At 36.2% G+C, this 26,826-nt stretch overlaps 3 protein-coding genes and 1 pseudogene across 3 annotated transcripts; 1 reads left to right on the top strand and 3 right to left on the bottom strand.

Annotated features, from left to right (window-relative positions):
- Positions 1-1,415: 1,415 nt before the first annotated feature.
- On the bottom strand, positions 1,416-2,807 carry LOC110730762. Its single transcript, XM_021910587.1, has 2 exons — positions 2,585-2,807; positions 1,416-2,464 (listed from the first exon to the last, which is right to left on the bottom strand). Exons 1-2 carry the CDS (start codon positions 2,805-2,807, stop codon positions 1,416-1,418), a joined length of 1,272 nt encoding a protein of 423 aa, XP_021766279.1.
- A 907-nt stretch (positions 2,808-3,714) lies between these two features.
- On the top strand, positions 3,715-5,560 carry LOC110730761 (serpin-ZX-like). Its single transcript, XM_021910586.1, has one exon. The coding sequence runs from the start codon at positions 3,715-3,717 to the stop codon at positions 4,414-4,416; it is 702 nt and encodes a 233-aa protein (XP_021766278.1). The 3' UTR covers positions 4,417-5,560.
- Positions 5,561-6,269: 709 nt separating this feature from the next.
- On the bottom strand, positions 6,270-7,872 carry LOC110730760 (annotated as a pseudogene).
- A 1,177-nt stretch (positions 7,873-9,049) lies between these two features.
- On the bottom strand, positions 9,050-19,282 carry LOC110730823 (serpin-ZX-like). The gene is made up of 2 exons (XM_021910648.1): positions 17,970-19,282; positions 9,050-10,267 (listed from the first exon to the last, which is right to left on the bottom strand). Exons 1-2 carry the CDS (start codon positions 18,360-18,362, stop codon positions 9,488-9,490), a joined length of 1,173 nt encoding a protein of 390 aa, XP_021766340.1. The 5' UTR covers positions 18,363-19,282; the 3' UTR covers positions 9,050-9,487.
- Positions 19,283-26,826: the final 7,544 nt, after the last annotated feature.

Here is a 26,826-nt window from a genome sequence, read left to right as displayed (position 1 = left end):
AAACAGGTATTCCTGCCAAAGGTTTGTGATTGCAAAAAAATTGATTAAGCTAAGGTGTATCATTGTGAAAAAATAATTATAAAGTTGTTTCTTGCAAAAAAATTTACTTATATAAGGTGGTTTTTTCAAAATTTCCTTTAATACTTGAAGCCCTCTCAATGATTTGGTATCTAATTTTGTTAGGTCCAGTATGATCTTTTATGATATTTTTTAAATGCATAACTTTTAATAAATTTTAGGGAAATTCTCAATGGTAATCATCAGTTTTTTTTATTTTTCTCAATGGTAAACAACCAAAATTCCAATTATCTTTGGTAATCATAATATATTAATACATATTAACTATGACATTAATGTTATATTTTGATAAAATTCTTTAACTAGGGTTAGTTTTATTATTTTAATAATTAAATTATTTTTTAAAAAAAAAAAAACCACCACTCATCCCCACTAGCAATGCTAAGCAGCCACCCCACGCACCATCCCTCCACCCACGCACCATTCCTCCACGTGCTCCCTAACCACCCCCTGGCCGCCGGCGCCCCCAAACCCCTCCACCATTGCATCGGCGCCGCACTGAAGCCCCCTCCCTGACGCGTATCCCTTCCCCCAATTTACCTAATTCCTTCCAAGAAACCCCCTTCCTCCCCCCACAAATCCCCCTAAAACCATCACCCCAACCTTAAAAAACCCTAAATGGACCTCCCTCACCGTCACTAGGGTTCCAGTTAGGGTATTTTGAGGATTGGAGATGGTTTTTGGAGGGTTTCGTGGGGGTAGGGAGGGCGGATTGGTGGTTAAAGAGGAAGAGGGTGATGCGACGAGGGGAGAGCAGATGAGGTGCCGACGCTTGGGTTTCTAGGTGCAGTCGGCGGCGCGTAGGGCTGGGCATGGGTGGATCGGAGGAAGGAGGTTGGCTTGCTGGGTTGGGGAAAAATGGGTGGTGTTTTTTTTTTTCTAAAAAAAATATCTTTAAAATAATCTAAATGTTAAAAAATTATAAAAAAAACTAACCCTAGTTAAAGATTTTAACCATAGTATATCTTTAGTGATATGATTAATATATAATAAAAATTCATGATTACCAAAGATAATTGGAATTTTGGTTGTTTACCATTGAGAAAAATAAAAAACTGATGATTACCATTGAGAATTTCCCTAAATTTTATTTATGGAGAAGAGTACTTTCATGAATTATTAGTCATAGGCATCAACATAAAGGTTAATACCCCTCTACATGATATTATTTTCCAATTTATTATTATTATTTTTTCCAATAATGCAAATATGGTGATTGATGTTATTATTTTATATATTAAGATTGTGATTTTCTTTTGGCAAGATTTTAATTTGTACCTTTTTCTTTTTTCTTTTTTTTTTTTTTTTTTGTTTGTTTTGAAAAACCCAGAGAGGGCTTAGACTAGAATATCATTAGCAGCAACAGCAGAAATTCGTGGTGGGATTACATTACGCCACACTCGTTTACCCACATCCCAAGGTTGATAGTGAGCCAACTCGTGCGCTACCTTATTGCCACCATGTTTAACAAAAGACCAAACTACACTAGAAAAGTTAAAAGCAAGAGCTACAATATCATCTAAAATTAGGTGAAAATGGCTGGTTCCTTGAATTTTGTTGCGCAGAGCATCAACTACCTGCAGACAATCACTTTCAATCACAATATCGCTTAACCCAGTTTCAAGCGCCACCTTCATTCCCCAAAAAACAGCCTTAGCTTCAGCAATTTTTGTATCCCAAATTTCAGCAAACTGAACAGCAGCACAGCAAGTAATCTCTCCCCTGTCATCTATGCAGACCACCCCAATCCCCGATCCCACTTCGCCCAACAAGCCAGCATCAACATTCACTTTTGCAAGCCCTGTATCAGGAGGCTTCCAACCTGCAGCATCAGTCCTTCCATCAGCCCTCCCTCCACCCTTCTTCATCTCAACTCCACGCAACTCCTCGCATACCTTCCTAGCATAACTCAGAACACTACTCGGTTCCAATTTTTCACCCAGCAACACCGCTTTATTTCTAGCATTCCATATTGCCCAGCTCAAGGTAATTATCTCCTCCACCTCATGCTCCTCAAACTCTTTTATGCACCATTCCCACCAATCAATCAATGAAGCAAAACTGCCTTCCAACACTTTGGAGAAAGTGCTGCACAACCAAATTTCTCTAGCAAGGTTGCACTCCCGCAAAGCATGAATCGTGGTTTCATTCTCCCTCCCACAGATGCAGCAAGTCGCGTCAAAGGTCTGAATTCGACTATTAATGCCTCTAAGAGTCGGGATAGCATTCTGACAAGCCCTCCAAGCGAAGATCTTTACTCTTGGGAGTACATGAAGGCTCAAGATTTTGCCCCAAAAATTATTCACCATAGAGGGTGCTTCCTCCTCCTTCAACCACTCATCATTAATCAAGGCTCTGTAAGCAGACCGAAACGAGTACACCCCGTCTTTTTAAAGGTCCCAATAAATGCAATCTGAAGGCAATCTACTGCTCAATGGTATGCTTAAAATTCTGTCCTTCTCAAACGGTAAGAACAGTTGGGAAAGGAGCTCCACATTCCAACTACACGTTTCAGAATTTATAAGCTCATTCACCTTCATCTGCGCATCATTAATACCCCTAGGGGATAGCAACCTGCGGCTTTGTGTGCCAGGGATCCAAGAATCATCCCACACACCAATGTTTGCGCCATTCCCCACTCTCCAACAGATACCTCTACGCAATACCCACTTTGACTCCCAAATACCCCTCCATGTGTAACTAGGGGAAGTACCCAATTGAGAATCCATAAAATTCGAATTTGGGTAATGTTTACCCCGAAGGACTTGTTCAAGCAAGCTGCCCGGCTTAAAAATTAACCTTATTAAATATTTAATAAAATTCTTATAAATAGTGCATGGATAATTATAAACCTAAACATATTCTTTTACATATTTGCCCTCATTTAACTTTAAAAGCTTTAACGATGTCTCTTGAATGCCCTAAATTAATTAATTATTTGTAAAGAAAGTTGTGTTTATTTCAATATTAAAAGTCATCTTTTAGTCATCTACCAAGTAATTATTACCAGGTCACCCTTGTAATATCTACCAAGTAAAGAACCCTTGTAATATCTACCAAGCTAATTAACCTCTAACAGTAGCCGAGTAACCCCTATAATAATGACAAAGTACTCCTATAACACTAACAAATTAACCCCCGTATAATGCCTGTCACTCGTTGTGACCGATTACATATAAAAATTTGATGTATTGATACAAAATATTCAAAATCAATTTTAATATATATGGAATACAATAATTAAAGAGTATATAATTGTGTGATGTCTTATTTAATTTATCAATTTGTCTCATTAATAAGTACTTAAAGTTTATTTAACATATTTAGTATATATTTCTAGAACTCGATAGTTTTTTACCGTTCCCTTGCTTAATTTAAGTAATTATACTAAAGTTTTAAATATTGCACGCTACACAACATCCAACACGTTTAAATATTGCACAACATCTAACATTAAACACCTTTAGATATATATAATTAATTATAATAAAATATTATGTAAGTAGACATGTGGTATAAAGACCAGCAATAATATATTTTTTCTTAATTTAACCATAGTTTAAAGGGGGAGGCTACCATTTCATTAAGGTCAAATGGGGTCAATTTGTATTAAAATGGGAGGGCCACTATATTTTAATGCACCACAAATACAGGGCCGCCATTAATCATATACTTCCTCCGTTACGAATTGCCACAAATGAGAAGTTTGATGCATCAAGAACAATGGAAGGTGATTTCTTTCTTTTAAATGGTGACTCAGTTAAAGTTCCCTTTATGACTAGCTACAAAGAGCAATACATCAAAACTTTTGATGACTTCAAAGTCCTTCGTTTACCTTACAAGCAAGGAGAAGACAAGCGCCAATTTTCTATGTATATCTTTCTTCCAAATGTAAAAGACGGGCTTTCAAACTTGGTACAAAAAGTATGCTCTCGAGATGGTTTTGTGAATAATAACCTTGTACATTGCGAAAAAGTATTAGTTGATGATTTCAGGCTCCCTAAATTTAAGATTTCGTTTGGATTTGAAGCTTCTGAGGTTCTAAAAAACTTAGGAGTTGAGTTGCCCTTTATGGGAGGCGGACTCATGAAAGTAATAGACTCATATGAAGCTAAATATCTGTATGTTTCAAGCATTATCCAGAAATCCTTTATTGAAATCAATGAGGAAGGTACTGAGGCTGCTGCTGCTACTGCTATTCAAGCTAGTGTGCAATGTTTGATGATTCCTAAGGTAGTAGATTTTGTGGCTTATCATCCATTCATGTTTCTTATAAGAGAAGGCATAACGGGAGCTGTGTTATTTACTGGACACATAATTAATCCTCTCTCATGTTAAAATTTTAAACTTAATCAACCCCATACAAAATATATTTCCTTGACCATATAATAACTACCTAATTTACTTATAATTTTCAATAAATGAGTATTATTTGTGACATTTGCGCTTTTGTTTTTTTTTTTTTTAGTGGTTCATTTATGTGTACTATTGTGCGTATGATATGTAATTCGCCCAAGATTTTGGTGTCATGCTTGTTATAAAGGATTGAGAGTTAGATCCCAACTTTAATGATATGATAATGCCCAATAAAATTTTTATATACTTGTATTACCTCCAATTTTGTTCCTTCTACGCTTGTACAACTATTATTTATTCCCTTTCAAAAAAGAAAAAAAAAAACTAAAACTGTTATTTATTTTGTTCAATCTAGTTCTACATTATTCTATTGGAAAATTGTAAGGGACATATATGTTCACTATTTTGTCTGGAAGTACCTTATATGTTTAAAGTGATCTAAAATGATCTTATAAGTTTATTTTATTTGTTGATTGGGGGGACCTTGAAGTCGAAATCCGACAATAATTGATTTTTTTTCTTCGACCTTGACCCCTCGTGTGACCTTAAAAAATGACCTTCTTTTCTTTGTTTTCAATGATTTTTCTCAAATTCCTGTATTTTGATTTGTGGTATTTGGAAATTAGAAGAGAGAATGAGGAATTGGAGGAAAATCGTAGGAAAAAAAAAAGCGGGTCATTGTTAAGGTTGTTGAGAGGTCAACGTCGAAGAAAAAAGTCAATTATTGCAGGATTCTAACCTCAAGGCCCCCCCCCCAAAAAAAAAACAAAATAAACTTATAAGGTCCTTTTAGATCACTTTATACATATAAGTTCCGTCTAGACAAAATAATGAACATATATGTCTCGTTTAGACAAAATTTTCTATTCTATTTAAGCAAATTAAATACCTTTTGCTCTCTTGATCACTTAACCCACTTATATACTCCATTTCATAATGTAAGGTATGGATAAAACTCGTACATCCCTTAAGATATACTTAGAAAGACTAGGTAAATTTTTAATTTTTAGATTTTTAAAAAAGGACTATTGGTGAAGAAGCATTAAGAGCAATTACAAACATACAGACAATCGGTTTTGGAAAAAAAAAAAAAAACAATCATTTATATATGAGTCGTCAGTTGTGCAGTATAGATAATGGTCATATATGCACGCTCAATACATATATAGCTAGCTATGTAATTGTCTGGGATTGACATAAATACATAATTAAGGGCATGTTCAGCAAAATATAGTTGTGAAGGTAATTGTAAATGTGGAGATAATTGTGAGCTGTGAAAATAGTTGTTAGCTGTCAACAAGCTGCTAGCTGTGAAAAAAAAGATAATTTAGGTATGATTGTTCGGTAAAGTAGTGGTTGACTAGCTGTTACATTTAAGAATCATTATTTTATTTTTAAAATTATACATTAAATTTTCAAAATCTACTTCAAAAGCTACCTCTAATTTCAAAAGCTAATAATCCTAGCTTTTAATAAAAGGTAACTCCACCACTAAAAGCCACCATTAAAAGCTACTTGAACCATTACTTTGCCAAACACTCACATTTTTTGTTGAGTAGTGGTTTGACTTAATCAAACCACTAAAAGCTACCTAAAGGCTACTCAAAAGCTAGCGCCGAACACGCCCTAAATGTCATTGCTAACTATACGCTTATGGCATAGATGAGTTATCAATGTATGGGATTGATTCACACTCAAATTAAACTCGAAAATTTCAACTTTCAAGAGGATTCACCACATGTCCAGTGAATAGCACAGTTTTCTCGTATAAAAAACATGAATGGATGATTAGCCACGAAGTCCAATGTTTCATATGTTCTTAAGCACAAATATTTTCATTTAGCAAAAGTAGCAGCAACAATTCAGTACCTTCCTCATTGATTTAAATAAAAGATTTTTGTTTAATGCTTCAAACGTATAATTTTTAAGCTTGGGGTGAGTCTGTCAATTCAGTGAAGCCACCCGCCCTAAAGGGAAGTTCTAGTCCTAAGCCCTTGAGAATCTCAGAAGCTTCAAATCCAAACGAAGTCTTGAACTTAGGAAGCTTAAAATTACCCACTTTAACTTTTCTGAATAGAAGATGTATGTTCATTTACGATTGCAGGTTGAGAGCTTACTCTATGTACCAAGGCTGGAAGCCCATCTTTCACATCAGGAAGAAAGAAATACATGGAAAATTGGCGCTTGTCTTCTCCTTGTTTATCAGGTTGCTAGGTCTAGGACTTTGAAATCCTTCAAAAGCTTTGATGCATTGCTTGTTTTTGGTGGTCATAAAAGGCACCTTAACTAAGCTACCATTAAGAAGGTAAAAGTCACCTTCCTTTGTTAGTAATGCATCAAATTTCTCATACTATGCACCCTTGAAGTAAATTGTGTTTGTCAAGTTAAGTCTAGTTTCATTATCAACAGAATCAGGAGATAATTAGAGGTGTCAATTCGGATAATCGGATGGAGTTTGGGTCGGGTCTATTCAGGTCGGATATTTTCGGTTCAAAATAATTTAATACATCTTTCATACTTCCTCCGTTTTTTTATTATTGCACCATAGGGGTTGAGTACAAATATTTTGGTAGTGGAAAAAAGTAAGAGAGAAAAAAGTAAAAATACAAAATTGTCCATGTGACATATTGATAAACTAAAAAGTAAGGGCCTGTTCATATTTACTGAACTGAACTGATTGGAACTGAACTGAACTGAACTAAGCTGAAATGAATATTTTATGAGAGAGGGAAATTAAGAGCTGAACTGATTGAAACTGAACTGAACTGAACTGAACTGGACTGAAAATAAGTAAATATGAACAGGCCCTAAGTGTGAAAAAGTAAGAGTATGTTGGGTATTTGTAGTGTGTACACAAATAATTTTTTTCCTAAAGAGGAAATGATGCAATATTTATGAAACTTCCTAAAAAGACAAGTGATGCAATAATAAAAGAACGGAGGAAGTATATTTTATAGGGTTTTTTGTCAAAAACTACCTATTAAAAGCCATTTTTGTAAGAAACTACCTAATAAAAAAAATGTTGTACTACCTATTAAAACAAAAATGTGAAAAAACACTATCCTTAATCGGATTTTCACCATTAACTAATTTCTCCGACGTTAATTTCTCTGGCGTTACCCATGTGCCGATCACGTTACCTTTTAAAACCATTTTCTCCATGCCCTACCAGCAATGCCACCTCCTACACTACTGCCCCACCACCGCTTCATTTCGACCCACCACAACTACACCCCTAACTGCCACAAAACATCCCAAAAACCACCCTCACGCATCCCCACAACCGGGCCAACACAAACCCTCACTCCTTCGCAATTTCTCATTGCACTTTCGCATGCCATCACGGCAGCACCACTCCAGCACACTCCCCTCTCTACCTCCTTACGTCTCACCAACTGCCATTGAAGCGAATAGCGTGGCAACAAAACACACCGACATTAGTTCTAGCGATTCAACCCACAAAACTAGCAACAATTAATTAAAAAGAAGATGAAATTGTGTATGTTGGTGTTGGTGGGAAATTAAGTAACCCACATTATTGTACCCAGCCGCCAATTTCAGCCACCAACACCTTAATGACCCAAAATGCTTATTGTCAAATTAAAGATGGGGAAGATGAAAAACGCTTGGGAATGAGAAATTAAGGGATATAACATATAAATATATGATAATGAGACTGAGCTATTCGTGAACTATTTGAGCTTGGTTCGGTCAAAGCTCTGTTCGACGAGGCTCGACTCGAGTTTGAGATCGGCTCGGAACTGATTAGAGCTGAACTGAACTGAATTAAGTTGAAGTGAACAGACCCTTATTTATAATAATATTAACACTGTTGTTCAATAACTAAAAATAAAAACCACTACCAGAAAAATGTCTTTTCGTAGCGCTTATTTCGTAGTGATTGTACATTCGCTACAATATGCAAGTCTGTTTGTGAATTAATTAAGGAAGTCGTATCATTTTACAATCGCCATGGTTTTCCCATATAAAATCGATGCAGAAAACATAATAATACATATCCATAATATATATATATATATATTGGAACGGGTACATGTATAGATTTTATATATGTGTGATAGATGTAGACGCAATCATTCAGTTGAGATGGGGAAGCTCTAACTGTGAGACAATGTAAGGCATCAAAATAGCCTTAAAATATAGCACTTAGAAAGACAGCAATTACAAACAATGGTTTATAAATGAGTCAGTTAGGTATTGATATATTGATAATGGTCATGTACGCACAATACAAATATTGTTACGTAATTGTCTGGGAGCGAAAGAAATAAATATATAATTAAATTAAGGATATTTTGTGAAAAATTACCTTTTAAATTTTGAATTTAGCGGAAAACTACCCTAAAAACAAAATGTTGTAATTAATAACCTTATAAAGTATAAAATGTTGTAATTAATAACTACCTTATAAAGTATAAAATGTTATAATTGACTACCTCCCACCGGAATAACACATTTGATTTTTATTTTCCGGTGTTGACCATGTCATGTGAGGGTCACATGACCCTTTAATGACTTAATCCCCTCCTTTCTCCCAAATTTTCCCGCTTTATACCAACTCTTTTCCTTAACAATACGATTATTCATATTTTATATTGTTTATTTGCAACCCCTTTGATAATTATATGGGTTGAATTGGTGTAAGACAGTAAAAGAGGGGAATTAAGTCATTAAAGGGTCACGTGACCCTCACGTACGTGACATGATCAACGTCGGGAAATAAAAGTCAAATATGTCATTCCGGTAGAAGGTAGTCAATTACAACGTTTTATATTTTATAAGGTAGTTAATTATTACAACATTTTGTTTTTAGGGTAGTTTTTCGCAAAACCTGGAGTTTAAAAGGTAGTTTTCACAAAAAAAAAAATCCTTAAATTAATGCTGCCAAATATACTAATCAAAACAAAGCATGAAATGTTTTGTGGAATAGACAAGTTTATAAATGTTTGGGATTATTATTGTTTCACACTCAAACACAAACTGAAATGACTCAGACACAAACTCAAACTTAAACGACTCAAACTCAAACTTTTCAACTCTCAAGAGGATTCACAACATGTCCAGAGAATAGCACAGCTCCAGTCACATTTTCTTTGATAAGAAACATGAATGGATGATCAGCCACAAAGTCCAATGTTTTATATCTTTTTAAACACATTAATCTCATTTTACCAGCAGTAGCAGCAGCTGCTTCGGTACCTTCCTCATTGATTTCAATAAAAGATTTCTGGTTAATGCTAGAAACATATAATTTTTTACCTTGAGGTGAGTCTGTCAATTCGGTGAGGCCACCCTCCATAAAGGGAAGTTCTAGTCCTAAGCCCTTGAGAATATCAGAAGCTTCAAATCCAAACGAAATCTTGAACTTAGGAAGCTTAAAGTCACCCACAACAACTTTTCCGAATGGAAGGTGTTCATTTAGGAAACCTGGTTGAGAGCTTAGTTTATGTACCAAGGCTAGAAGCCCATCTTTCGCATCTGGAAGGAAGAAATACATGGAAAATCGACGTTCATCTTCTCCTTGTTTATAAGGTAGGCCTAGGACTTTAAATCCGTTGAAAGCTCTGATGTATTGCTTCTTTTTGGTGGTCATAAAAGGCACCTTAACTGAGCTACCATTAAGCATGTAAAAGTCATCTTCCTTTGTTAGAAATTCATCAAATTTCTTATACCATGAACCCTTAAAGTAAATTGCGTTTGCCAAGATAAGTCTAGTTTGGTTATCAACGGAATCAGGAGACAACAACTCTTTAATAAGGCCACTAGTATGCTTCTCAGCCCAGGAATTCACATCCGCAACCACTTCAATTGCCTACAGTAATGATTGAAAACATAAATGTAACCAGTGTCCATATTAAATTAGGTTGCTATCAAAAAAGTAGTAAGCCTCGAAATAGGTAGTAGTGTATCATATATACTAATAAAATGTTTTTTTTGTAACATGTTACATCATGATATATAATCATATCAAGATCTAAGGAGGGGTTAGCTTATTCTGGTGTTGTTCCTATGTTCTTTTTTCTTCCATTATATCACGTTTACCACCACATAATTTAAATTCAATCATTATTATATCTTTAATAATTATTGAGTTATACTAAGGTCTGGTTCGCTTCATTCTATTTTTTGTAAATTGAAATTATAATTACTAATCTTAAATTATTTTTAATGAACTAAAATTATTTTTCTAAGTCTCCATTATGATTCTTGTTTAAAGTTACTGAATTTATTTGAACTAAAATTATTTTTACTGATTTTATATTATGATTATTCTTTAAAGTTATTAATTAATTTTAGGATTTTTTGTGAAAAACTACCTTTTAAACTCCAGATTTTGCGAAAAACTACCTTAAAAACAAAATGTTGTAATTAACTACCTTATAAAACTTAAAACGTTGTAATTGACTACCTTCTACCGGAATGACACATTTGACATTTATTTCCCGACATTGACCATGTCAAGTGAGGGTCACGTGACCCTTTAATGACTTAATTCCCCTCTTTTCCCCAAATTTTCCCGCTTTACACCAATTCGGACCATATAATTATCGAAGGGGTTGCAAATAAACAATATAAAATATGAATAATCGTATTGTTAAGGAAAAGAGTTGGTATAAAGCAAAAAATTTGGGAGAAAGAAGGGAATTAAGTCATTAAAGGGTCATGTGACCCTCACATGACATGGTCAACACCGGAAAATAAAAATCAAATGTATTATTCCGGTGGGAGGTAGTCAATTACAACATTTTATACTTTATAAGGTAGTTCATTACAACATTTTATACTTTATAAGGTGGTTAATTACAACATTTTGTTTTCAAGATAGTTTTTCGCAAAATTCAAAATTTAAAAGGTAGTTTTTCACAAAATATCCTTAATTTTTACACAACTAAATTTATTTGATTTAAGATCATAAATGGGTCCAACTTTTGAAAAAATTGTATTTGGGGTCTAACTTATTTTTATTTAGTTTTTGGGGTCTAACATTTTTTTTCCGACCAAATTAATTAATTCTCTTTCAAAAAGTTAGACCCTTAGTTAAAAAAGTTGGACACCTCTAGTTAACCAATGATATTTTTTTATTGGAAATTTTGTGAAAAACTACCTATTATAGTTCAGAACTTGCGAGAAACTACCTATTAAAAAAATGTTGTAATTGACTACTTAATTTTCGAAAAATGTTGTAACTTACTACCTTAAGCCGGATTATGAAGGAGTTTGATCAAAGTTCTCCGGTGTTGACTTGGTCACGTGACCATCACGTGACACTTAATGACCCTTTTCTTTCACGAAGTGTCACGTGACCAAGTCAACGCCGGAGAATTGTGGTCAAACTCCTTCATAATCCGGCGTAAAGGTAGTAAATTACAACATTTTTAAAAAATTAGGTAGTCAATTACAACTTTTTTTTAATAAGTAGTTTCTCGCAAATTCTGGATTATAAAAGATAGTTTTTCACAAAATTTCCTTTTCTATTTTTATCTTTTATTATTATTATTTAAAATCATAAAATCCGAAAGGGGAAAAAATTAAACACTTCGTCTTTTTGTCAAATTTACTGCTATGTATTATATTACTCCACCTCTGTTGATAAGTATATTAGGTGACTCGTACTTCGTAGCTTTGTCCGCCCGATCGGGCGGACATTGCCCGGTCTGACCGGGCGGAAGAAGAAGAGGTGCCTGGCAAATTCGTTGAAGAAGCTGCTCTCGCGCCCGACCGGGCGAGCCTTCGCCCGACCGGGCGAGCCTTCGCCCGATCGGGCAGACCTTGCCCGGTCTGACCGGGCGGTGGGGGTTGGATACGTTGAAGCATTCGTATGGAGTTTTCTTCTCGCGCCCGATCGGGCAGACCTTGCCCGGTCTGACCGGGCGGAGAAGGAAAAATGCGGAGACGCGGATTTTACGATTTAAAGTTATCTTTTATGTTATCTTTTTGCCCAAGTATCTTTTATTTTAGGGATTAATATAAAACCTCCCTAATATCAGTATTAGGGTTAAGAGAGACAGAGTAAGAGCCGTTCTTGAGAAATACAAGAATCATCTTTGTAATCTTTGCAGTTTATAGTGAAATCATTCGATCTCGGTGCCCGTGGACGTAGCTATCACATCGATAGTGAACCACGTAAATTCTTGGTGTTGTTCTTATTGTTTGCATTGAATTTCTTTATTGTTTTCTTGTTTGTTTTCGACCTTTGCTTCCGCTGTCGCACAACAATTGGTATCAAGAGCTCAGGTTCAATCCTTGGAGAGTTTCTTGAAGATAACAATGGCAGGAGATTCAACAATAAGAATTGAGAAGTTTACCGGGAAAAATAGTTTCGGGCTATGGCAAATTAAGATGAAGGCTCTGTTAAAACAACAGCAGATATGGCGTCCGTTGGCTCCAAAGAGTACTACTTCGGAGTCAGGAGACGGACCGACTGACTCGCAGTTAGAAGTTATGGAAGAGAAGGCACACTCTACCATATTACTTAGTCTTGATGATCAAATCATCACGGAGGTTGCTGATCAGGAAACGGCGGCTGGATTGTGGCTGAAGCTGGAGTCATTGTATATGACTAAGTCGTTGACCAACAAATTATTACTGAAACAGCGGTTGTTTAGCCTCCGGATGCAGTCAGGTACTTCCTTACGGGAACATCTAGAAAAACTTAACTCTATTTTGCTTGATTTACGTAATTTAGATGTTAAAATTGATGATGAGGATGCTGCGTTGATTTTACTTGTATCTCTACCGTCTAGCTTTGAGAATTTTGTAGAGTCTTTTGTTGTTGGTAAGGATTCTATAACCTTAGAAGAAGTGAAGGCAGCACTTCATACTAGGGAACTCAGAATGAAAGCTACGAGTGATAATGGGGATAATGGTAGTGGGTTATTTGTTAAGTCCGGAAAGTCTAAAAAGAATAAGGGGTTTAACAAGGGGAACAATGCTGGGTCGGGTGCTGGAAACGGCAAGGATGGATCTAGTAAAACTACTACTAAAACATGTTATTACTGTAAAGAACCGGGTCACTTTAGGAATAATTGTCCGGTGAGGAAAAACAAGTCCCAGGCTGCTGTAGTTGAAGAGAAACCGAATGAGAGCTATAATTCAGAGGAAGATTTAGCATTAGTCAGTTCTGCTAGGTCTGATGATTTATCTGATAACTGGGTTCTAGATTCGGGGTGTTCGTTCCATATGTGTCCACGTCGAGATTGGTTTGATACATATGAACCTCGCAATGGGGGTATGGTTATAGTCGGTAACAATGCTCCATGTAAGGTCACAGGTATTGGTTCCATGAGGTTGAGGACTGTTGATGGGCGGAGGTTAACTTTGACTAATGTACGGCATGTTCCTGCTTTAGGAAAGAATCTGATTTCATTGGGTACCCTGGATGACTTGGGGTACAATGGTGTGTTTTCAGATGGGGAGTTGTGTATTTTCAGAGGTTCTGAGTTGGTACTTAAGGGTATCAAAAGGAACACCCTCTATGTTTTTGAGGGTGTTACACTGCCTAGTTCTGCGGTTTGCGCATCTGTATCTCACCAGGAGATGACTAAGATTTGGCACATGAGGCTTGGTCATATGGGGGAGAAGGGGATGCAGCTATTGTCCAAGAGGGGTCTTCTATCCGGGGTCAAGGTTGCCAACCTTGAATTTTGTGAGCATTGTGTGTTTGGTAAGAAACACAGGTCAAAGTTCAGCAAGGGTGCTCACATTACTGATGCAGTGCTCGATTACATCCATTCAGATTGCTGGGGTCCATCTAGAGTTGAAGGTATGGGAGGTTACCACTATTTTGTGTCATTTGTTGATGACAAGTCCCGATACACATGGCTTAGGTTGCTTAAGTCAAAGGATGAGGCCTTCAAAGTTTTCAAGCAATGGAAAGCTTTGGTGGAAAATCGACAAGGAAGGAAGATCAAGAAGCTACGAACGGACAATGGGCTAGAGTTTTGCAAAGACGAGTTTAATCAGTTCTGTGCAGATGAGGGTATAGGTCGGCATCATACTGTCAGGAAGACACCACAGCAGAACGGTGTAGCAGAACGGGTTAATCAGACACTGCTAGAGAGAGTTCGATGCATGCTCTCTAATGCAGGGCTTGGGAGGAGGTACTGGAGTGAAGCTGTGTTAACAGCTTGTTATGTCATTAATAGGGGTCCTCATTCTGGAATTGATTCCAAAATTCCGTTTGAGATCTGGAGTGGTAAGTTGCCTAATTTTTCGAATTTGAAGATTTTTGGTTGTGTTGCTTATTATCATGTTATTGAGGGTAAGCTGGATCCACGAGCCAAGAAGGGGTGTTTTGTTGGGTACGGGGATGGTGTGAAGGGGTTTAGAATTTTTTCACCTTCGGAGGGTCGGGTCATTCTTAGTAGGGATGTTACTTTCGATGAAAACACCATGTATTCAATTAAAAATGCAGAGATTTCAGATTTGAGAAGGGAAGGAGACAATTTATTACAGACAGATGGGGTACTTGAGGTACATCAGTCTACCATTGCTGATTTACCTCGGGTACAATATATTGATGATGATGCTGATGTTCCAGTGCCGGGTACTCCTGAACCTGAGATTACTCCTACTCATTCTAACTCTGGGGATGAGGTGGAGCAATCTAATCAGGGGTCATCTAGTCAACCTGACACCATTCTTGAGATGCCTAAACGAGTTATCAAGAAGCCTGTTAGATTGATTGAAGAGATGGAGGGAAGAAATTGCTGTGTTGATGCGATGACAGGTTATGCATTGAGTGTAGCTGATGATGTAGAGTCATTTGAACCTGCCACATATAAACAAGCAATTAGTTGTAGTGAGTCTGCGCAATGGCTTGCCGCAATGGGTGAAGAGATGCAGTCTCTTTACAAGAACAGAGTGTGGGAACCGGTAAAGGTACCGGAAGGGAGGAAGCTTGTGGGTTGTAAATGGATTTACAAGAAGAAAGAAGGGTTGTCGGAAACTGAGCAAATACGTTTTAAGGCTAGGCTAGTTGCTAAGGGGTTCAGTCAGGTAGAAGGGGTTGACTTTGTTGAGATATTCTCACCTGTGGTTCGACATACTTCTATCCGTGTGTTATTGTCAATTGTAGCACATTTTGATCTTGAGCTGGAGCAGTTGGATGTTAAAACGGCCTTCCTTCATGGCGATTTGGAGGAGGAGATTCTGATGAAGCAGCCCGAAGGATTCGAAGCTCCTGGAAAGGAACACTATGCTTGCAGATTGCTAAAGTCATTGTATGGACTTAAGCAATCCCCCCGACAGTGGTACAAAAGATTAAAGGAGATGCTTAACTCGGAGTTTGACATGAAAGACTTGGGTGCAGCTAGGAAGATTTTGGGTATGGAGATCTACAGGGATCGGGCTAGAGGTAAGCTTTTCTTGACTCAGAAAAGCTACATTGAAAAGATTCTGTCTCGTTTTGGGATGGAAAAATCGAAGCCTATAAGTACGCCAACTACTGTTAGTTGTAAGTTGTCTTTGTCTATGTCACCTCAATCAGAGGAGGAGTTGTCTTATATGTCTAGAGTTCCATATGCAAACGCGGTTGGTTGTTTGATGTATGCTATGGTCTGTACTAGGCCGGATATTGCGCATGCTGTTAGTGTTGTAAGCAGGTTTATGGCTCGACCTGGGAGGGAACACTGGCAAGGGGTGAAAAGGATTTTTCGCTACCTGAGAGGGACAGCTGATATTGGTCTTGTGTACGGGAATGGTAAGGAATGCTTGGTCACTGGGTACAGTGATTCTGATTATGCAGCTGATGTGGATACCAGGAGGTCTGTGACTGGTTATGTGTTCACTTTGGGTGGTTCTGTGGTTAGTTGGAAGTCTACATTGCAGTCATCAGTTACGTTGTCAACTACTGAAGCTGAGTATATGGCTCTAACTTCTGCAGCTAAGGAGTCTATTTGGCTCAAAGGCCTAGTAGGTGAACTGGGTATTGCACAGGATTTTGCTACAGTGTATTGTGATAGTCTAAGTGCGATTTGCTTAGCTAAAGATCAAGTACACCATGATCGGACGAAGCACATTGATGTCAGGTATCATTTCTTACGTACTGACAAGAGGATTAAGGTGAAGAAGATTGGGACTGCTGACAACCCGGCTGATTTCTTCACTAAGCCTGTTCCGTTTAGCAAGTTTAAACATTGCTTAGACTTGCTAAATATTGATTACTACGTGATGTAGTAGGCCCTGAGGGGCGAAGTTGGGGAGCTCCTGGTGTAGGTGTGTTGGCCTTAAGGTGGAGCTTGCCCGGGGCTTGTGATGCAGGTGGAGCATTATGAGTTGTTATACTTGGAGACGAGTATGTGATGGGTCTTGGTTGAAGACTTATCGGGATGTATGGCTTATGCATGAGTCCTGCATCGGGTTTGGCTTGAGATGTTTTTTCACTATGTCTTGATGGGGTCGTTTGCTGACTACGAGTTCTCGTCAAGGTGGAGATTGTTGATAAGTATATTAGGTGACTCGTACTTCGTAGCTTTGTCCGCCCGATCGGGCGGACATTGCCCGGTCTGACCGGGCGGAAGAAGAAGAGGTGCCTGGCAAATTCGTTGAAGAAGCTGCTCTCGCGCCCGACCGGGCGAGCCTTCGCCCGACCGGGCGAGCCTTCGCCCGATCGGGCAGACCTTGCCCGGTCTGACCGGGCGGTGGGGGTTGGATACGTTGAAGCATTCGTATGGAGTTTTCTTCTCGCGCCCGATCGGGCAGACCTTGCCCGGTCTGACCGGGCGGAGAAGGAAAAATGCGGAGACGCGGATTTTACGATTTAAAGTTATCTTTTATGTTATCTTTTTGCCCAAGTATCTTTTATTTTAGGGATTAATATAAAACCTCCCTAATATCAGTATTAGGGTTAAGAGAGACAGAGTGAGAGCCGTTCTTGAGAAATACAAGAATCATCTTTGTAATCTTTGCAGTTTATAGTGAAATCATTCGATCTCGGTGCCCGTGGACGTAGCTATCACATCGATAGTGAACCACGTAAATTCTTGGTGTTGTTCTTATTGTTTGCATTGAATTTCTTTATTGTTTTCTTGTTTGTTTTCGACCTTTGCTTCCGCTGTCGCACAACAACCTCTTTATTTTTTCTTCTTTTTGTTCATTTATTCACAAACACCTAAATAGAACATGTTCCCCTCTTTCACTCTCAAGCTTTTGGACAATATTGACAACAATATGAATGAGGTTTTTAAGCCTATATACTATTATCAAGGCATAAACCTATAATAACAATGTTGGAGGATATAGGGGAGGGGGTTGATGGAAAAAATGCACAAGAAAAGACTTCCCAAAATATAGAACTTTTTTGACACAAACTAGAAGCTTAGACTTTTATTAAAGCATCAAGTAAAAAACATAGAACTTTTTAGCATTATTAAACAAAATATTGTAGTAGCTTTTAATTTTGTAGCATGTACAATACATGTACACTCTCCGGAATAATAAAAAGTGCAGTAAACAAATAAAAATAAAAATAAATAAATAAAGGAAATACAGAGTAAAAGTAAAGAAAGACATACTTTGTTGACAAAATCAACTTGATTAGAATCAGCTTTATAAAGATGATCAGCAACTTGTTTAAAGGTATGCTTAAGAGGAAGTGTTTGATCCACCCAAACTCCATTGGCATAGCTCAGCTTGGGCCCACCAATGGCGCTGCCATAGGCGAAGAGGAGTGAAACGAGTTCCGAACAAAGCTTGTTGAGATGATCGGGGGAATCGGACTTGAGAAACGACAGAAGCTGATCACGAGTCGAGCCGGATGAACCAGCAGCGATCAAACTCAGTACTACATGGAGTGAGATAGGTGACATTACCATGTTTTTGTTTTTCGCCTCATTGGACGACAACACACCTCCGGTTAGAATCAATGAGACGTCCGTTATGTCGGAGATTGATTGCTGAAGGTCCATCGATCCGTTTGGTTTGGAAGAGACAATCAATTTTTCTAATTATACTAATTAATTAGGGTTTGGAAGAGACTACCAATTTCCCTCAAATTCACTTTAAACATATCTTTATGGAAGTATTGAAGACTACTCTTTCTATATATAATTAATTTTTTTCAATATGCTAAATAAAAAAAATATAGAAATTAAAGAAGTTTTTAACAAAGACTTGTATTTAACATGAGGGTTCGTTCAATCGTTTGGCATCGCCGTGGTTTTTTGTTTTTTTATAGTATGTTATATACAGAGTATGTGACATGGACATTACAAACAAGGAAGATTGAAGAGAGTATGAATGAATTGATCTCACGATCTATCTAAATGATTAAAACTGCTCTGAAGTGATCTTAAGAGGGGAAGACTATTTCTTCTTCTCTTTTTTTTTTTAGTAAAGAGTGGAAGACTATTTCTATATTCTGTTTTATCCTTGCTATATATATATTCTATTTCTTCTATTTTGGCTTATGAATAGTGTTTTGGTTCTAAAAAGCATGAATTTCATTATTCAACAAAATAACTCAAATGCAAGTGAAATGCACATGAAATTATCTATTGACTAATTGTTGTTTACTCGATTTCACGCTTTACCGGTTATTATGGAGCAAATTCAAGTTTATCAATATGATAAACAAATTATAGTAAAGTTGTAAATAAATCAATAATTTTTTATTGAATATGGGTTCCACTGTTGTTGATATATTTACAAAAATGTCATGATAACTGGGCATTTATATTGTTTTATTTATTATTTTGTTATTTGATAAATATGAGCTTCCTCCTTATTATGCTTTTGATTAAAAAAAAAACAAAAAAAAAGGTGTAAGGCTATATATCTCTATTTCTCTCCTCACACTCTCTGTTTCTCCTCCATTTAATATGTACTCATACTCTGAGTTAACCATCGAACCAGTGTACTATAGTACTTTGTATATTATTATTATTTTTAGGGTAAAAAATATATGATTAAGACAAAATTATAAGTAAAATCATTATTACTCATTAAATCATTTTCTTTTAAAATTTTTGTAAAATAAATATAAGTAAACCGTTGTAGTAATAATAAGAATAATAGTAGTAGTAGTAGTAGTAGTAGCGGTAGTGGTGGTAGTGGTAGTAGTAGTTATGGTGGTGGTGGTGGTGGTGGTGGTGGTAGTAATAATAATAGTGGTGGTGGTGGTGGTGGTGGTAGTGGTAGTAGTAGTAGTAGTAGTAGTAGTAGTAGTAGTAGTAATAATAATAATAATAGAAATATGCTCTGCTCTGCTCGGCTCGGCTCAGCTCGGCTCTGCTTTGCTATCTTGAAATCTGCTCTACTCTGCTGAAATTTAATCTGCTGACCCCTGCTCTACTCTACCTAGAAGCTCAAAAGAACAGGGCCTACTCAGCTCCGTAAGCTCTTTATTTAATTGGTTTTGCAACTATGCAAGTCTGGAAAAGGACCTTCTCTTAGCTTCAAGCATCACCGCTACTTTTCATCTGAGCAAACTTTTATATGTACGAAGCAAAATATATGGTCCTGAGATAAAATACAAAAAGCATTCAAAGTGATTTTTCTCAACACTTTCATAAAACAAAAGTAAAGTCATTTACTCATAGTATCCAAAAGCCAAAACAAACAGTAATTATGACTATTTATTATGCAATTTACACTTTTTAACACGGGAAAAAGAAATGCAGAATGCCTGTGTTAAACTTCGTAGCTAACTATCCATTCAGGTTCCTTATAAGAGCTGACATAACCGGAGCTGCGCTAGCTATTCGCAGGGCAAGTTACTTCCTACTTCCTCCGTTCTTTTTATTTGACTCGCTTTGACTTTTATACTATTCATCACCCCTGCTTTGGCCGTCTTTTGGGAATAATAGGTAAGGACAGACATATTCATGTGAGATCTTTTTTAATCCGTCTCAATAAGTACTTGTTACTTTAGATGAACTACTACGAGAGGGGGGTAAATGGTAGTAGATTCCAATCGTGAAACTTATGCGGAAATTATTAAAAACAAAACATAAAAGGAACTTAAAGAACACAGCAAGTTTTACGAGGAAACCATCCAGTGCCTAGCTGGAAGTAAAACCTCGGCCCTATTGGGACTTATAAACAAATTCCACTATAATAGGCAACTCTCCTAGTACAACCTATTACACAGACCTTTGCTTTGCAAGTTCCTCCTCGGACACTTGCTAATTGATAAGAACTTATATTATCAGACCCAAGACACACTCAGGCACCTTTTTCGACCCAAGACACACTCAGGTTCCTTTCTCGACCTAAGCCATACTCAGGTTCCTTTTTCTCACTGTGCAACCCAAGACACACTCGGGGTGACTAACTACCACTCGAATTTTAGAGAATTCAAACTCATACACTCAAACGTGAATTTAAGAGAATTCACAATCTCACCCCTAAATCCAAAACACTCAAACCCATTTTCCCATTACAAGATCTCAAAGAATAACTCTAAATACATATATATGAATAAAGAGATAAAACTAATATGTTGGACACTCGAGATCTGTCTGGAACTCACTGGACGTATTGTAACCAAAACCTGATAGGAACTTTGACCAGGAGAACTGACTTAGCTTCGTGGTGAAGGATAAAACCATTAAGCATGACCACTACACTTCGTCAGCCTCAACTTTGAATGAAAACAGATGAGCATATTTATAGTACACTCGAATTATTCATTTCACCTTGAAAAAGATAAGTTTTCTGAAAAGATAAGTTTAAAAGATATTTTCTAAAAAATCAGTTTTCCGAAAATATATGCTTTTTGTTAAGAATAAAATCTGTCAATAATAATAAGATAAACTTAACACAAAATCATATTTTATTCCAATCTTATCTTTTTGTTTAAAAATACTTTTTAAACAAACTTATCTTTTTCCAAAAGGGATTTATTAGAAGATAAATATCTTTATTCAGTAAAACCAAATCCCTAAAAGATATGCAAGTATAAGGTAAATATATATATCATTAAAACCGACTTTTAACGATGTGCATACTTAAGTTCCTATTAGGTTCCTGAACTCTGACAGTCTCTGAGTTCCTGACAAGTCAGTCACTCTAATTTCATTGACTGTTTGGAGTTCACCTTGGTTCTATATAGACTTGTTCCAGATCAACTTTTATGTCCAACATACTTACATGAATCCTAGAGCAATATACTTTTATTTCTCTGTCTTCACGTTGCTTCTCTGAAACTCTTGTTCTGGAATCCTATAGTCTTGATATATTCTGGATCTTAGGGTTTGCCCCAGCATTACACCGGAACCAGGTCGTTACAACCCGTTTCGAAGTTCCTGTTAAGAAACTTCTTGAAGTTCCAATTCTGGAACTCGATCTTCTTCTAACTTTACTTGTATCCTCATGGATCTTCTAAAGTTCCTCTGTTTCAGTTCCTTCTTCAACTCTCATAGTTTACTAAACCTGCAAACATCAAAACACTAGAAAATCCTTATTAAATGAAAGTTCGCTCAATCATAACTATCATCATCAAAATCTCATAAGGGTCAACAAGTTGCCCCTTTTTGATGATGACAAACTGAGCAAACTTCTGAGAATAACAAAGTAAAGTAGAAGGTTAGTTTTTTCATTTATAAAAACAATAAAGAAAACTAAACTAAATTAAAAGACTCCTACACATACATGACCTATATATGCATAGGATACTTACCTTATGAAGCTAACATATGCAAACACATATTTACATAGTTACCTTCATGGTTCCTTGTCCATCATCATGCTTATCAACCATAACAGTTATCATTGTTCTTGTTCCTCTATTGCTTATTATATATTACTCAAGTTCCTTACATATATACTTGTCATTATTCAGGTTCCTTGTACCCTGTTCCAAGCATAACTTGTTCTTTATATGCACAACTAAACAAACACGTTAGATAGATAATCATCATTAGTTTAATTACAATCATCAAAACCTAATTACTCAACAGTACTATCATAATATGAAACTTTTATAATTTTTACTTATTGAGAAGTAAAGTTATTAATCGTTAAAGTTTTTCATTGGCAAGCGTGATAAAATAAACTTTTAAAGTAAAAAAGAACAGAGGAAGTAGTTAACAATTCTGTTCACTTAATCAAAATTTTAATTTTATTATTTTACGAAGTTACTCCAGGCATCACCCTTGCAGGGATACACCAGATTTTGCCAGACTTCAAAAACCAGTACATGAGGTATACAGCTACACATGACAAAATTCACTTGTTAAAATCTTTCAAGTGATACCTTGAGTAAGATGTATCTATTGCAGTAGGAAACATACCCAGTCGGAATGTAGGGGACCTACGTTTTGCATCTGTGCAAACTTTGATGAAAAAAAAAAGAAAAATTTGCGAGGAAGATCCTTTTATGAAAGAGGTGGTACAAAAGGTCCTTTTATCAGGATTGGGTTGTGAGGAGGGTCCTTTGACCAAACTCTGGCGTTAAATAAATTTTTCCGTCCAAAAAAAGTCACACGCATAGCACGTGACCACTTAAATGACCTTTTTTCACCTTTCCCTCTTTTCCCTCGATTTGCATTTTTTCCCCTTTCCCCCATTATTGAACCCTAATTTCATAACCCTTTTCCCCCTTTTATTTTTTCCCTTTTCTCTTTCAAGATAGTAATAATTTTAATTTTTTTTCCACAACTTGCAAGACTAAAATCTTCTTCCAATTGTAGACACCCATTTGTGTCTCCCCAAAACCAAACCCGGTGATGAGTACCTTTCACGTCGAATCATAATCGAATGAAGCGAAAGTGTGGAAAGTCTAGTGTTGCGGATAAGAAAATAGCCAATCCAGTTTGGTTGGTCCATGATATGGGTCCAATAGTAGTGTAAATAATAGAAAATTTTGTGAAAAACTACCTATTATAGTCCAGAATTTGCGAGAAACTACCTATTAAAAAAGATGTTGTAATTGACTACCTAACTTTTGAAAAATGTTGTAATTTACTAACTTACGCCGGATTGTGAAGTTTGACTAAAATTTTTCGGCGTTGACTTAGTCACGTGACACTTTAGTGACCATCACGTGGGAAAATTGTGAGAAAATTTGCGAAAGAAAAGGGTCATTAAGTGTCACGTGACCAAGTCAACGCCGGAGAATTTTGGTCATACTCCTTCATAATCCAGCGTAAGGTAGTAAATTATAACATTTTTCAAAAATTAGGTAGTCTATTACAACATTTTTTTTAATAGGTATTTTCTCGTAAATTCTGGACTATAATAGGTAGTCTTCCAAGCATATGATTCGATTTCTCTATACCTCTTTCTCATCATACGGGTCCATTTTTTAAAAAAAAGTTCACTATAACAATTTATATATAGATATTTGAATAATATTCTTTATCAAAATTAAGCATAAAAATCAATTTTATAACAAACAAAAAGAAAAAAAAAATTGGTAAAGTGGTAGAAGTAACATACTTTGTTGCAAAAATCCACTTGATTAGAAGTCGCTTTGTAAACATGATCAAGTAGTTGTTTGAAAGAGGGGTTAAGAGGAAGTTTTTGATCAACCCAAACTCCATTATCATAGCTCAACGTAGTCCCACCAACGACGCTGCCATCAGCTAAGACGAGTGATACAAGCTCTGCACATAGTTTGTTAAGTTCATCCGAGGAGTTAGCCTTAACAAACGTGAGCAGTTGGTCACGAGTTGAGCCGGATGATCCGGCTGCGATCACACTAAGGGCCTGTTCTCATTGACTGAACTCAACTGAACTGAACTAAACTGAGCTGAGCTGAACTGAACTGAACTGAAATGAATATTTTATAAGAGAAGGAAATTAGGAGCTGAACTGAACTTAACTGAGCTGAACTGAACTGAACTGAACTGAACTGAGCTGAGCTGAACTGAACTGAGCTGAGCTGAACTGAGCTGAGCTGAACTGAAATAAACTGAACTGAATTTCAACGTAAGAGAACAGGCCCTAAGTATGACATGAAGTGAGAGTGGTGAGATGTCCAAGTTTTTGTTCTTATTTGCCTCGGTTGACGACACACGGCTGGTGAGAGTCAGTGAGACGTCTACTAGGTTGGTGAATGATTGTTGAAGGTCCATTGCTAAGAACACTTAGTTATGGATAAACAACAAGTAGTAATCTTACTTTCGATAATATATGAGATTTGGTCTGATTGAGTAACTTTATAGGAGGATATTGCTTTATGAAAGAGTTCAACGTGCAACGTGCAACACACCTTCAATGAATTCCAAAACATCTATATGTAATTTTACTCCTCTAATCCTCTAGTTTTTTTTTCTAAAATTATCTTTCCTTTTTGTTTGTTCCATTTGTAATCCTCTAGTAAAGAAAGTTACTACCTCCGTCCTAAAATAAAAGGGATACTTGACTTTTTTTATCAACGTTGACCACTTTTATTGCTATACTCTAAAATAATAAGAAATTGAGATGGTATACTGTTATTTACAAAATTATTAAAATAAAATAACAATAATATATTTTTAAAAAACTAATCAAAGTCTTGAGCACCTAAATAAGCATTCCAAACAATTATGCAAATACCAGAAATGTAGTAGGGATCCAAGCCAACCAATTGAGCAGTACATTAATTCTGCTACAAATCTCTAGCTTCGAACCCTAAATTGAATATGATGGCACAATTAATAGAAATGGAAATGAAATTATTGGTAAAATCTTCGAGGCGTGAATGGGATCACTTTCCCAAAAGTTTAATTCTGACCCTATATTACAATCGGTATCACGGGAATTATTCTGGAGATACAACGAAGAACAATTACAATAACTTGTAGGATTATTGCAATTCAATGTATAAAAATGTTTGTGATTTTGTGAAAATTAACAACTAATAATAATTCTCTATGCCAAAGTGATAAGATAGAAATTTTTTTTTATCTCTCAACTTTCATTCATCATATGAGAAGTTTCTCATATATATAAGATAGTAATATGTCACTACATTTTTCAAACGTAGCAATGCATAAAGTTATGCATTAAACAATTCATTAAGACATACATTAAACAATGCATTAAGACATGTCGCATAAAGTAACAATGCATTGACTTCCAAATATTATCAAGAGATATTAAACTGAAACAATGCATTAATACATGTCTTAAACAATGTATTAAGACATGCATTAAACAATGCATTAGTCATCAGTTGAAACATAAGCTATTATGCATTAAGTAACGTAATTTTCACACTAATACAAGAGATATCAAAACCATATGTAGCGGTTGCAACATAAATAACGGCTATGTTCATATCTCCTGTTTCATATCTCCTTCCCCTATTTCACCCCATAAATCCTCAGCTTCCTCTTCTTCTTCAACAAAAACTAAAGCTTTTTTTAAAAAAAGGTGATTTGATTTAATCATCAAATTCGTCCCCAATTATTCACACAAATATTAACGGAGATTTAAGTTTCAATTCTTTCTTTTTCTCATTTTTTTTTTCCTTTATTCACTTAATATGTTAAATGATTCGGAAAATCTTTCATCCTTTCCTAACATTTTTTTAAATAAAAACGTAAATAAGGTAATTATTATTATTTCTTAATTTTTTTTACTTAAATTTCTCTTCCAATTTCCCCTGTTTCTCCAATGTCCTTTGTTGTTTCATACATCCTCGCATTTTCCGGCTCCTAAATGGCTATCCATCCACTGCTCCATCCAAACAAACCTCAAAATGTTTTAGAAAATCCAACCCTAACCCTAAACCCTAAATCCAAAACCTTAAACCCTAAACCCTAACCTTAAACTCTAAACCCTAAACCCAGCCTAAAACCATAACCCTTAACCCTAAACCCTAAACCCGTAATCCTAACCCTAAACCCTAAATCATACACCCTAAACCCTAATCCTAACCCTAACCCTAACCCTAAACCTTAACCCTAATCCCTAAACTCGAAAACCCTCAACCCTAATCCCTAAATCCTTAATCTTAAACCCTAAAGCCTACCCTAAACCCTCAACCATAACCCTAAACCCTAAACCCTTAACTCTAATCCTAAACCCAAAACCCTAAACCTTAATCCTTAAACCCTTAACCCTAAAGCCTAAACCCTAACCTTAAACCCCTAACCCTAAACCATAATTGATCATTAACCCTTAACCTGGCTTTAAACCATAAATTGACCATTAACCCTTAATCCTAAATTGATCCTTAACCCTAAACCTTAATCCATAAACCCTTAACCTTAAACCCCTAACCCTAAAGCCTAAACCCTAACACTTAACCCTATACCCTTAACCCTTAACCCTAAACCCTAAATTGATCATTAACTATTGCCAAAAAAAATTCAATTAAATTTGTATAATACATTGTGTCGGTCAAAGTATGCCTACAAAATAAGGACAGATCGGGTGTATAAGTATACTGGACGGGTAGTAATTAATAACATAAATTTTCATTCTTAAATAAAAACCTAT

This window comes from Chenopodium quinoa, unplaced genomic scaffold (assembly GCF_001683475.1).
Source record: "Chenopodium quinoa cultivar QQ74 unplaced genomic scaffold, ASM168347v1, whole genome shotgun sequence".
Classification (NCBI taxonomy): domain Eukaryota; kingdom Viridiplantae; phylum Streptophyta; class Magnoliopsida; order Caryophyllales; family Amaranthaceae; genus Chenopodium; species Chenopodium quinoa.
The sequence above is the reverse complement of the archived record's forward strand: the minus strand, read 5'-3'. Positions and strand labels throughout refer to the sequence as shown.